Below are 13,990 nucleotides of genomic sequence, written 5' to 3'. Positions count from 1 at the left end.
AATGGAACCGCTCCTCAGCTAACGATGATCCTCTAGACATTGTCTGAAGAGTGGTCTCGTCCGTAGCGACAAACACAAGAACCGAAATGAACATCAGGGCGAGCTTGGGGGTTATGATAACGGATTCGCCCTCACAGAACCTAACCCGAGAACAACGAGGGCAAGTCGAAGAATCCTGGCTAAGGCTAAGGAAGTGTAATGTAACTGACAACGACCAGGCACATAAGCCAAGTCAACAATACTTTTATCGTCCTTTAAGAATGTTAGATTGGCACTTATTTTCTCACCTTGACCTATTCTGAATTTTGGAGACGATTATGTGCAGTTAATATCGACCAACAGACTGAGAGTAACAACATATTATTATGAAACCATTGTCTACAAATAATTTGATAATTTATGAAACTACATTTTGCTTTGCCCTATTAAATATTCTCAATTTTTACGTTTAAATCTTCAAGTCATCTATAAGAACATCATACTAAATGATTTCAATTGTTTGAGTTACTTTACCAACTTTTATTTACAAAAAATACAGATATATCTAGTTATAACAACGGATGAGTCAACCAAAAAGATTCAGTCAGCCTCATCCGTCAGAGTATCGACGTCTATGTGCAAATCCTGATCCTGCGTCGAATCTGCATTGTTTTCTCCATTCTTGATACTTTCCTTCGAATGCCTCCACTTCATACGCCTGTTCTGGAACCACACTTTGACCTGGGCATCGGTGAGTCCCAACGTTGCTGCTAACTGTCGCCTGTCAGGCTTGGTGATGTACTTTTGTATCTGGAATCTCCTTTCGAGACCTTTCCTTTGCAAGTTGCTGAAAACTGCTCTAGACCATGATCTCTTCCGCTTGTTGTGGTTAGTGCCGATTTGTAGGTTTGGAGGTGGTGATGAGGATGTGTTGGAGACTGGTATTCTGACACCTAACAGATATTTTATGATTAATATTCGGTTAACTATTCAAATGCTGAATTTAGACTTGGGTCTTCCAGAAGCAGTGGTCACAAAGCAATTTTAAAGTAAACGCAGTTGAATTTTAGATTAACTTACTCCAAAAATCGTTCGTTAATAGTGAATGGTTTTTCATTAACATCTGGGAACCGTATTAAGGTACTTTATTCACTTTATTCAAATTTAACACATGTTATAAAGACATGAAGAACAATAAAATTAACCTTCGACCATTTCAACAGACTCATTCTGGGCGATACGTAACTTTCTCTTCCAATTTTTTTTAAAATGGATAGATGCCGAGGAATAAAGAGAAGAATAAATTTGCTGCTCCGAAAAAATAGAATAGATGATAATTAACTGCTCATCATATAGGACAGTCATTCTACGGTAAAAAGAGCGATTTCAAGAAGAAATTGATAGCAGCAATCTGGTGTTGGGATCTTGTTATGGTGGGGGGGGGGATAGTTAATGAAAAATATATAAATTAGTACAGCCAATTTTGCCCCCACTCCGAATAAACAATGGTCAAAATAGTCAAAATGAGGTTTTTCTCAAATATAATTTTTCAGAAACAAGATAGAGAAAAAGTCTTCATATAAAAGTTGTAGGTAATAAAAATACCTACAATTTCTTTTTTGTACATTAAAATCGGTGGATTATTTATCGAGACAATTGCAAAAAACATGCATTTTTGCAGTGTTTTTTAATTGTTAATAGCTTTTGCAATAATGGTCATAGGCGTGTTTGGGATAAGCAAATGCAATTATTCATAAACTATTGCACCGATCAGGCCCAATTTGTGGCCATATATAAAGGATTATAATACCATCATTTTTAGTAGATTAAAATTCGCCTATTGTAGGTTTTTTAATGCCTACAACTTTCATTTGAAGACTTTTCTCTAACTTGCCTCTGAAAAATTATATTTGAGAAAAACCTCATTTGACTACTTTGACCATTGTTTATTCGGAGTGGGGGCAAAATTGGTGGTACTAATTTATGTATTTTTCATTAACTATCCCCCCTCCCCCTACAAGATCCCGTCGTTAGATTGCTGCTATCAATATTTTCACGTTTTTCCGTAGAATGACTGGACTAATAGAAACTAAAGACTTTTAGCAATTATATTTATACGAACTTTTATTGTTCCTATAAGAAAATGAATCGGTTATGTAAATTTGGAATGATAGGTAAATTTTATTTCTATCAATCTTTCCAGATGCTGTTTTTGAATTAACTTATGTAATGATATTAAATGTTCTTGTCATAATAAATTTTCGAAATGATCTTTTTTAGAACGAAACTGAACGTTCTGTTTTCTATTCTGCCAATTCTAAAAGCCTGCCAATTTTAATAAAAATTAACAAGAAAAATTTTTTCCTTAAAGATCCTTTGGTAGGGAAAATACTCTTAAAATAGGAGAGTCACGTACGCCACTGTTTACAGCTTCCTATTCACTTAACGCGTGTACCAAATGAAATTAGATATATTATTTGATGCGCATATATTAATTAACGACGTAATTTTGGAAGAAGGTAACTTAACTCAACTGTTCGGACTTCAGACATCTATAGTTGCTGTATGGTCATTGCTTTCTGGAATACCATGTATAAAATATATGAATATAATCTTACAGCTAAAAGTGAGGCAAATCATCAATTTAAATAAATGTTGTATTTGTGTAACAATAACTGTGAATATTCAATAATACTTTCAAATATTCCTACATAAGAAGTAGCTTTTCCCTTGTACAAATATTAGAAAAATACTGTCAGGAACTTACTACAAAATAAAATTTCAACAAATTCTTATCTGTGCGTGTGTAAATGTGCTAATTCTTGTAAATGTTCAGTTGAGTTTAAACTTACGCTATCGTTGCTCAAATAACGCGTAGACAATGTATAACAATTATAATTATTCCAAAAATATTCAAATACTATGTTCGTTCTTTAGAAATATGAATGACTATCTAAAAAACTATTTTGAATTATGAAAAACACATTGTACAACAATACTGCAAAAATTGGTATATTTGTGCTTCAAGCTTTTATAGAAATTCATCCTTAAAAAAATCCAAATGGTAATTTGTGCATAGATAACCAAATAATCGAATCAAAAAATTTTATGGGCTGAAAAGGAGGTTCCAATTGAGACAGTAGTAAAAAGACCGCAAAATCATCCACTATTGATGACTGGCTAGTATCTCCTAAAATCTATATTTAGGGTGAAAACGAACCCAAAAATTGCTCAATCATAGTCCAAAATTAATTTTCCTCTACAAAATATCTGACATATCTTTTCCGACGTATTTATGCATAACCGACCAGTAAGATACTCTAGAAACAAAGATTAACCATAATCTCTTCTTTGGCTAAATTGAGCGATTTTTGAGTCTACATCTACGCACTTGAGTTCTTTTGCTGTTTTTATTGTAATATTTTGCAGTCACTAATTTACCTCCGAAAATACCACTAATAAACCAAAACATGGAATAACGTGAAATGCCTCTGGTTATACCACTGCGAGTATTGAAACTATTGTGTACACTTCTGTTTCCCACTTTTGATATATAGTCGGTCCTCTCGCTCAACCGGGGGCAATTAACACACATATAACGTTAATTCCGGTACCAGAAATAATCTCATTTAAAGCTATCCTAATAAATGGAAGCTTGAATAAATAATCTCCAGGTTCGGTTACTGTGTTGTCTATCTTAGATCAAACCATTTATATCGTTAACAGATATATACACATTGCCTAACAGTTTATTTTCTCTGTGTATCTTGGTCCCGATATACGTTATTTGTTACGCTCTTTGAATTTATGTCCTGCCTCCACTGTAATCTAATTTTTAATGGTCAATCCGTGGTACTAAACTTTGAAAATAAATATACTTTAGGCCATTAGTTAAGACATCTCGGATATTCAGCAGATGGAGGTTTGAAAATCACGTATTAACTGTAAATCTAATAGGAAAAATATTATTTGATAAATTTTGAGAGCAAACATCATCTATCAGGGCGGGATTTGAAAGGAATAGCAGCGTGATACAAATTTAAAGTGTGCAGATTTTTTTTTATAAAAGTTAGATCGTGTTATATTTAGTCATTAATCTCTGTATCGAAACTCCTCATAGAGGTTTATAAAAATGTTTCGATAAATAAATAAACAGTGGCGGCTTAAGCTTTTGAACATTGGCGTCCACTAAATGGACAAGAATTGTCGTCGTTTTAGGCTTAACACATTTCGAAAGATATATCACTTTCTTCAAAAGAAGTCTTGAGTTACAGAGATTTTCTTTGCTCTGTTCTCATTACAATGTATCGGGGACCACACGCATGCGGAAAATGTTGAACGACCCAGGTCTCTGGTAGGCTGCCACAGCCACGTCCCCGAGCCTGCCATAGGTCACCCATCCAAATTCCAGCCTGCGTCCGTGATGCTTACCTCGGCAGATCGAAATCCACCGGCAAGACACCTGGCTAGGCGGTCCCCAAAATCATCTAACAACGACATGGTTTTATTTTGTTGCATCTTTATAATATCTGGATCTATTTTATTCATGTTTTCAGGAATATTTCTGGTGCTAGAGTTGATGACTCCAGAACTTTCTTCTCGAATACTATACATACACATAGATGTTCCTTAAGTGTGTTCATAAAACTTATCGTTGAAGGAGAAGGGGGTCCATTTAAAACACAACTTTGCCGAGTCTACAAAATTTCGATACTTATCTTCTGCAAAAAGCCTGAAGTTTTTCCAAAGCTTTTTTAATTGATACTTTTGTGTATAACTTCAAACCAAGCTAGGATATCACCTGGATCTAGTTGGACAGAGATCACCCAAACATAATACCACTGAAAATCTTGAACAAATATTGCTTTTTTATAAAATAAACAAATTCTACGTAAATATTTAATGAATTTCTTGTTCAAACAGTTGTGGCAGAATATAATATTTTCGCGTGATGACCTGTACACGGATGTTTAGTGTGTAGGGTTATTTCGTCTATTATTTCCCTGAGAAAAAAAATAGTAATTACTCTCATTAGAGACATTTTGCTGCACCTTCTATTGATACTTAATTCATAAAGTAATTTAACAGCTCGGTGAAAATATGGAACCAAAGCTTACGGTTTCTTAGATGAAGGATCTTGTGTATTTTTGTTCTGTTAAAAAAAATATTAGCTTGTAGTTAGCTGTTCTAAAAAAAATAGTTAAAATGGAAACATAAATTGATTTTTACCAGTATTTCTTTGCATAACTATTTCCCCTTAAAAAAGTAAAAGAAAGGAAAACCTAGTACCAAAACAATTATTTTCATAAATCTGAATTTTGTGATCTGATTGCGTTGTATACGGTTAAATTTTAAGGTGCTTTAATAAGTGATAAAATGATGGGGTCGCCGCCACTGTCTCTACTAAATCTACCAACTGAGCAAACGTGCCACTGCACATATAAATGCATGTCTATTACCATCGCATAAACACTTAAAGCCCCTGTATATACAAACTAGAATACTTAAACCTGTAAATTGTAAACATCGCCATCTGAATCTGTTTATAATACTATACACCGAGATTAGTGTTTATATTCCAGTAGAAAATTTGGTGCTCATCAACGGTTTCAAACATGTATATTTACAAACCATTATAGTCTGTTTTAAATTTTTATCGTCTCTATTCATCGAAAGTAATTAAAGTTTGGTTTAGAGTATAAGGATTTTTTCATATGAAAGCATAAAATAAATTTATATTACGGCCATAAAGTTTATTTAAGGGCATTATCACACCAATAAATTTCTATTATAAATATTATAATCTCATCATTAATAAAACTATTAATAATCGGTATAACTTGAATATAAAATGTTAAGAGATTTTATCGTTTTTATTACGCCACATGCGCTATACAAAACCGCCTCGTAAAATTTTTGTAAGAAGTCAAGTTTTCTCGTAAATCATACCTGCATCTTTAGTATCACTAAATGACACTTTCAACAAATAATTCTTGGAATCCGCCATAAATATTCTTGTATTTTTATAGACACGAGTGACTGACAAATGTGCTAACGCGAACTGACTTTATTAGAGTCTAATTCACATAACGAACAATTAGCGGCAATAAAACAAAATATAAGTAATAATAAAACATATTTGCTAAATATTACGTTTTTTCAAAAGCAATTAAATTTATATTTGATTACACAGTTAAAGAGTACATATCATGAATGTTAATAAAATAAAAAAGTTTTAAAAAATTAATATTTACAAGAATATTTCTGAAAAAAAAATTGTTTAATATATAATATACAATATCCACCAGTGACGGAGATACGGAAAGACACTGACATTAAAAACCCCAGAATTTCGACGCCATTATTTTAATAAAAACATATCTCGGAATACGAAAAAATCTATAGGAATACGATTTCAAATAAATATCTGCTCAAGTTCAAATATATTACTAGCGTAGAAATTCTGAAATTTCTTAAAAGCTATTCTCTTTAAAAAAAATATAGTTTGTATGCCAATGATGTTTGACTTCTGATAATCACATTGCATTTCCGACAAAAATATTTCTACAGATTTTTTCTGCTGAATGAATTTTAGAATTGCTGTCGATGTATTCAACTGTAGTACACCTAACACTTTCGATAAGAAAATTGTATCTCGAATATTTTTGACTCTGAATAAAATAAAAGAAATATTTTTTCTTCTACTGTTAAGGTGATTGAAATTGTTAAAATAGGAAACGCCATTACAAAAAGAAATAATTCAAACATATAATCTATTTTTTTTATAAAAAATCATTTTTTTGCAGAAAGTGACATGAAAATATGTACATAGAAACATTGAATGACAATACAGCCACACAAAAAGAAAGTCCAAACCTAAGAGAGCCACATATTATTTCCGAAGGAATTCGATGGGCTGATCAAATTTCATAACTTCAAGACAAATTTCTGAGAAAAGTGAAATTTTTGGGTCCAAATATGGGTCGTAACTAGGCTTAGTGCGGCGAGGTGTCTAACAGGACCGTAGTCAGATTACGAATGAAAATATTAATATGTTTACAGAAAACATGTCGCAAGATAGTACTATTACCAAAGAGCAAGGCTAAGTAGAGGATAAAATACCTACATAAAAATTTAAATGACACCACTTACCCGATAAACCTTAGTGTTGCGACAAGTCTTCCGTGGTATATTAGAAGGAGTGAAAATATATTACTACGTGCGTTTCTAAGTTGACCGTTCAACGTCTACTGTTGACAACGGACAGTATGAGAAATTATGAGGCATGAACTATATATCAATATATTTGCTGGTAACAACTGATATGTACCACATAAAGCTTTACATATGCTTTCCAAAATGGTGTATCATGGATTTTTTTCCAACACACTATGCATTTTTTCTTTTATCGTACTACTGACTGGGCATATATTATTGGCATCGTATATATTTTTTTGTATTTCAACCATCATATCAAAAAGTTCATTTAGGGATAGACCATGTGATTTCAATTTACAGAATTACGGAACTTGGGGTTCTCTACTTTGTTTAATGGAATATTGCTTGAAAAATAGGTGTCTGAAGTTCATAGAAAAATACACTCTTCAGCGCTGGACAAGGCATGGCTCTTTAAATGTCTTGTCACTTTCATTTTGTAACAAGTATTTACAATGCGTTCACACACAGTACAACAAGTCATTTCCTTTAATACGTATGTCCCTGTAACCTTGCAACCTTCGGGATCACTGTCAAACCACATTTGAAGTAATTCCCGTCTATTTTTTTTATCTTTTGGCATTTTACTTCACTTCTCCTCCCCTTACTAATAGTTAATTTACAGCAGACGTAAAAAAGAAAAGTATCGACGCGACATCAACTACTACAAGGTTCCGTAAATAACTGAACAGTTCAAAACACGAGTCAGCTGTGAAGGCCACCGATCCCCGCGCCGGCTCTGTTAGACTCTGCACGTGCACTAAGCCTAGTCATAACTATTTTTTTTCCTAAATTTTGTCCAAGTATAACATTTTCTTGGTATTTTGAGGCGCTGAACAGGATGCTATTGGTAAAATTTACCCATGACTAATATTTCTCAGGAAATCCACTATTTGGGTAAAAACTGACTCTAATATGAGTCAAAACTGATTTTTTCTTAAATTTTGTCCGAATATATAATTTTCGTAGTATTTTGTTTTCTCCCAAATAATCGCACCGAATTAAAATTTTCTATTCATAAAGAAAAGTAGTTTTAGGGCCAGCTTCTAATATGTCACATTAGTTTTATGCCTGCTTTTTTTTTAAGAATAATTTAGGGAAAATTAGTTTCCATTCAACGTTCTCTTAAGGAAATGCTTTTTGGGAGCTATAAAATAGATCTGTTCAGTAATATCAAAACGAGCTTCAGTATTGCATTAACAATACACGTATCTATCCTCACAGCTCTCGTTTTTTTTTAATCACCATTTGTATAAGATGTTTTTCTTAAAAAATCGAAATAATTTTTCTATAAATTAGGTTTTCTCTAAAACGAATCATTTAGAAAAATTTTTAAATTTTAAAAACAAGGAAAACTCAGACGTTTGGCGACTGTAAGATCTGCTAAAATAAATTACTTTACTAAATTTCGGTGACGAGATTTTAGCAACATTGTCCGCATGTGACACAAGATAATGAGGCGCACGACGCCTAAATATTTACGTTAAACTGGTTATTAATAGTAAGCAGTACTCTGTAAAAATACAAAAAATATATAAAACGAAATGTAAATATAAGAATCTTTCAAAACACATAATCGCACTATCCCATCGTCTGGTCAATATCTTAGAAAATCCTATGCATATAAAATATACTCAACATTTATTCATACTCCTCTTGCTGATTTTTATGGTTTGTTTATCGGATATATATTGTAAGAAAAATACACTGTTGAAAACATTATTACGCCTTATTATAAACAGTTACAAAATTCCGGATATTGTTAATTATTATATATACACTAAAGTTTCATCGTGATCATTGGAGAGATATTTGAAAATAATCTGTTTAACTAATTTCTTTTAAATAAACTCTTATATTTTTAGATGTAACATAATTAACACTTAATGTTACATGGCTTCTGATCCACCGACGGCAATTAGCCTTTGAGAATACCAAGAAATTGGAGGAAAATATTTTTCACTAGAACAGATTTAATATTTATCTACTTTTCAAAAATTTATTTTATAAGCAATACTTCAAATAAATTAGCAAATAATAACATTTACCAAAGCATAAAAATAATTCTGTGAGATCAATAGCTCCATTTGCAACAGTGTTGTCAGATAGATTATCAAGGTTCTTCATATACGTACAAGGTCTGTTCAGTTAATAACCGAACTATATTTTTTTAAACTTTATTAATTAATGTTATACATTATTGGGCTTTGTCTCCTTCAAAGTACTCTCCTACCCTCTTCACACACCTTTCCCAGCGTTATTTCCATTTCACAAAACGGGTATGGAGATCTTCATTTGAAATTACCTTTAAAGTCTATGACAAATTTGGTTTGATTTCATCAACAGTCTAAAGTATACGAGATACGGGGCAAAATTATTAATTAACAGAAATGGTTCAAAATATGCCTAAAGAAATTGTTTGTATCCTGATTCATATCGCAATGGGTCTGTCCAGAAGTTAATGGATGTTTTTTTTTATAAAAGAGACTTTTAGTGCAGACTCTAATTAATTTTACATAACCTCAATTACTTCATTATTATCTATCTAAACTTCTAACTCTGTACATTTTTGTAAAAGTCTAAATAATCTTGTGTTTTTAGCGCCAATAACGAAATAATATTTGTGGAGTTGAAAGTTTGCAGTTTACATATACATGACTGCAGTAATAGAGGCTGTGCAAAGTTGGTCAAAATTCACTTAAATATGGTTTTTGTAAAGGGCATCCTCAAGTTTGTAGATACGTTACCACACTTTCCTATTATTTAACGACTTTTCCTCGTATAAGGGTACAATTTGTAAAGTAGATTGCAAGACGGTTTTATTATGTCAAAATGGTAATATATAGAACAAAATATAAGTGAATTATTTACGTTCCAATATAAATTTAACATGGAAGTAAAGCCCATACTTCTGTATTAAATTATGTATGCCACTAATAATAAACATAGATTTTATACGATTACTTAAAAAAAATTAATTTTCTGAAGGATATTTATTATCAAAACAAATTTTGATACTGCAACAGTGTATTTCTTCTTTAAGAAATATTTTTATACATGTCATTCAATTAATAAATATATTGGAAGATTTACTTATGAGATGCAAACTAATAGACGAAAATATTAAAATTGACGAATTCATGGGATGTTAAAGTAATCTATGGATCAGCCCATTTCCTTAGGGTTAATATATGGAAATAAAGCTAATAAAAAAATTATGTGGTACCTAATTGGTAAATAATATTATATTTCTTAAGATCTATCACATTTGCCATGGTTTTTTCAAAATTAGAAATTATCTTACTACAAGTATCTGATAATTTTATTCTTTTCTAGTAATCACTGTATTTTATTTGTTTGCTATATTTTATCGATGCATGTTTGCTATATTTTATCGATATTCGTTATTTTAATCTAAACTTATATTCCTATATACAAGTAAGGTGATTTAACCACGAAAATTTTGGAGAGTATAAGTTAATTAAAAATAATTACATTCTGCTATACAGGGCGATTCACAAACTGTGACCAAAAATGAAACCTCCTATTCTTCGGTGAATTTTAAGGGGAGTCTTTCCTATAAAGTTTGTATCTAGTGTCATAAAAATTTCCAAATATCAATATCAAATGAAAAATATTTGTCATTATTGTCCGAAAGGTGCATTTTCTTCCAAAATTTTATGAAAATCAAATTTCCGTTCAAACAAAAGTCATATCTTGACTTTTTTTGCACATCTTTTACCATTTTGGTACAAATAAGCTATTAGTAAAGTGACACGTTTAGATGACTGTAGAAGCTATTTAAATGATTTTAAAAATTGTGTCCGCTCACTCTCTTATGTATATTATGATACATCTTCAGATATAATTTTTTTAGTTATTTAAATGTAATACCTTGCACCTCAAAAACAAGAGTTTCAAGAGCAATCGTTCATATGCAAAATATTCTTAAATTTGATCTAGGAAAACGCTACCTCAGTTTTGGAATAGAAAGAATTTATCTTCTGAGCAGTCGGTAAGTTCTGAAAAATAGCATATTTTTGTGTAAAATGATATACTTACTGGCTCTGGTGGCAAAAGGCTTAATGGGTTGAACAGAATAGATTCCACTGCTTGACATAAAAGTGCTACTTCCTAGTAATCCTGACAAATTATCCTGCGAACATCCTGAAGGACTTACTCTACAGCATCTATACAAGGACGTCACACAATCCGAGCAAGGTATGGCAATAGTTGGCAAGGGCTTCGTTATATTTGAGGAGACCATGTTTTGCGGGAAACTTGCAAATAAAGATTCTCGTATACAGTTGTCCTTAGAAGTATCTGTCGACAGCAGTCTGTCTATTCCGAAATTTAACTTCTGCGGCTCCTTTTTCGAACTCGAGATGTTGAATAGGTGTTCACTCGATGTGCTCATTTTATTCTGACTCTTTCATTCTTCCTATCACAGCTGAAAATTGAATAAAAATCATCAAAATAGTGTAATCTTTTTGGTTTCATCTTACAATATAAAATTTTCAAGGGACTAAGTCGAAATCAACTAAATATTTACACAAAACAATAAACCTCAATAACAATTTGACATAAAAAATCGTTAACGCCTTTGGAGGGCTGAATAATTTCCTGGATATGACATTTTCATGTTTATAACATGTCACTTATCCAATCCTGTTTGTAAACAAAATGCTACCGACTGATGCTTCCCTTAAAAGCTCGTAAATTTGTCAAATCGTTATCTGAGGCATATTTTTTATTACCCGTGATAAAGGACTTGATGTCTCGCTTCAAAGGGTAGAAGATAAATATTCCTGTTAGCGACTGAAACGTGGAGGAAGCCATGTACAGCAAACGATATTGTGGTAATAAAATAGGATAAACAGATACATAATTAGGTATGACTTATTATAAAGAAGGTTCTACATGTACTACTGGGTGTTGGTATAATCACATGACATTCTATCCCCTCAAATAAGTTTGACAATTGCATAGAGAAAATAAAGACAAAGTTACATTAAACAAGATTCAGGAATTGGCAAAAAATATTTTTCTAAATGTGACAGCTTCCAAAAAAAATTTTTATAGGAGGTTAGAGGTTTGCGTTTGACACTTTATGAAGATTATTCCGTCAATAATTTTACATCAATAACATTTAGAAATTTATTTTAATGTATTGATGGTCTACTAAAGACAATAATATACATCGATGTGTATCACTTCTTTAGAGAGAGAAATTGAAATATCTAATTCAATTCAATTGTTTAAACAATTGTACTATGTATTCATATTAAATCTTTGAGAATACTTAAGCTCTGGACAAGATACGTACTTCAAAAAGGAATTCTTATCTTATATTTTATCAAAGCTAGTAAATTTTAATTAATTATATTGTAAAAGAACCACTCTACGGACTACAGCCACCTCCATCATTGAATTACACCAGACATTGACCAATTTAGAAGGTATTTGTTCCAATCAGTATGTCATAGATGAGACACCTGACTAATAATCCAGCTATATGGATACCTTTCTACCAACATATTTTGAGGTTTGTTCCAGCCATTTACCAAGCCGTGCTGTCTGCCAGAAGACTGAGTAGCAGTGACAATTAAGATATATGAAAGAGGTTTGAATGATTATGACGTTTTTTCTGATAACAAAATTAAATCATAAAACTTCCTAAGCGAAACATTTATATACTTATTACATAAATATCGTGGAGGAAGTTTTTAAAATTAGTTTGTAGAGGACACAACGAAGATTACTTTAACCATTCAGTAATAAAGTAATTGATGCAGTTTATTAGATGCGAATGACAAGATCAAGATGATTTCTAAGTACCGAAAAGCTAATTCACAAGAGAATATTTGACAGGGCATCTTCACCTTCTCTTTTAGTTTAAATTTACTTTGTAAATATACAGTTCTAATCTCTTAAAACCTTGTCGTTTTGTGACGTTATCTATAATACCAAAAAAATGATTTGTAACAGTGTCTTCAGATGTATTTAAAACCATTATTTAATAGTACTTACTACTTACATTCTAAGAGAGAGATAGAAGCCACCTAAATCATCTCTCTTTTTTCCCTCTTTGTCTCTCATTTACATATTCATGGCATCTTTAAAAGAGAGCCCCCCACAAAGAGTATCTCTTAGATCTCTAGTTTGCCACAAGTCTGTTAAGTTTATTTACATTTTTGTAATACTTTTAAGAACTAAGCTAAAACTTTTAACTAGTCCTAATTTGTGACTTGTGATTTCCAAATATGTAATACGATGAAAGCGCTAAATAAGTACGGATTTAAGCCACAAACAATGCGAATAAGATATAAATTATAGTTCCACTAAGCAATAATAAACTGTAACAATTAAAAACTTACCAAAATATTTTAAGAATCCATCACAAACGATTAAGTATCTGTAGTTATCCTTCCGCGCCAGATGAAGACGTTGATAAAATCCAAAAAATCACATCCGCCGCTGTCAACTGAAGTGTTACACACACGAGCGCTGTATTTCACCAACACAAGTACGTTGGACGGATAAACATTTCACTAATAGGCACTAATTGAGGACTAATAAACCGAGTATAGGTGGCCCCGTAAGTGAGGCAGCTTAACACTGCGTGCAGGGAGGAGCTTTGGCCACATTAACCAGCTCATTGGCTTGGATGTGTACGTTTTTAAGGCGGTGACTACATTAATATCATTGCTGAGATAGTCTGTTTATTGTTTCGTGATTCAACAGATGTATTCGGAGACGTCAATTTTTTATTGCGATTATCCACTGCACGCTCACG

General features: G+C 32.0%; 1 protein-coding gene across 1 annotated transcript; it reads right to left on the bottom strand.

The window, feature by feature from the left end:
* Positions 1-541: 541 nt before the first annotated feature.
* LOC108911231 (homeobox protein DBX1) lies at positions 542-13,663 on the bottom strand. The gene is made up of 3 exons (XM_018716108.1): positions 13,572-13,663; positions 11,257-11,644; positions 542-932 (listed from the first exon to the last, which is right to left on the bottom strand). The coding sequence occupies exons 2-3, from the start codon at positions 11,609-11,611 to the stop codon at positions 580-582; spliced, it is 708 nt and encodes a 235-aa protein (XP_018571624.1). The 5' UTR covers positions 11,612-11,644; positions 13,572-13,663; the 3' UTR covers positions 542-579.
* Between the last annotated feature and the right edge of the window lie 327 nt (positions 13,664-13,990).

This window comes from Anoplophora glabripennis, unplaced genomic scaffold (genome assembly GCF_000390285.2).
Source record: "Anoplophora glabripennis isolate ALB-LARVAE unplaced genomic scaffold, Agla_2.0 scaffold270, whole genome shotgun sequence".
Lineage (NCBI taxonomy): Eukaryota > Metazoa > Arthropoda > Insecta > Coleoptera > Cerambycidae > Anoplophora > Anoplophora glabripennis.
This window is presented reverse-complemented; position numbering and strand designations above follow the sequence as displayed.

Coding starts and splice junctions, on each gene's coding strand:
- LOC108911231 (XM_018716108.1), bottom strand. CDS start 11,611: ATGAGCACATCGAGTGAACACCTATTCAACATCTCGAGTTCGAAAAAG. Junction 933..11,256: donor GCCTTTTGCCACCAGAGCCA/GTAAGTATATCA, acceptor AATATCTGTTAG/GTGTCAGAATACCAGTCTCC.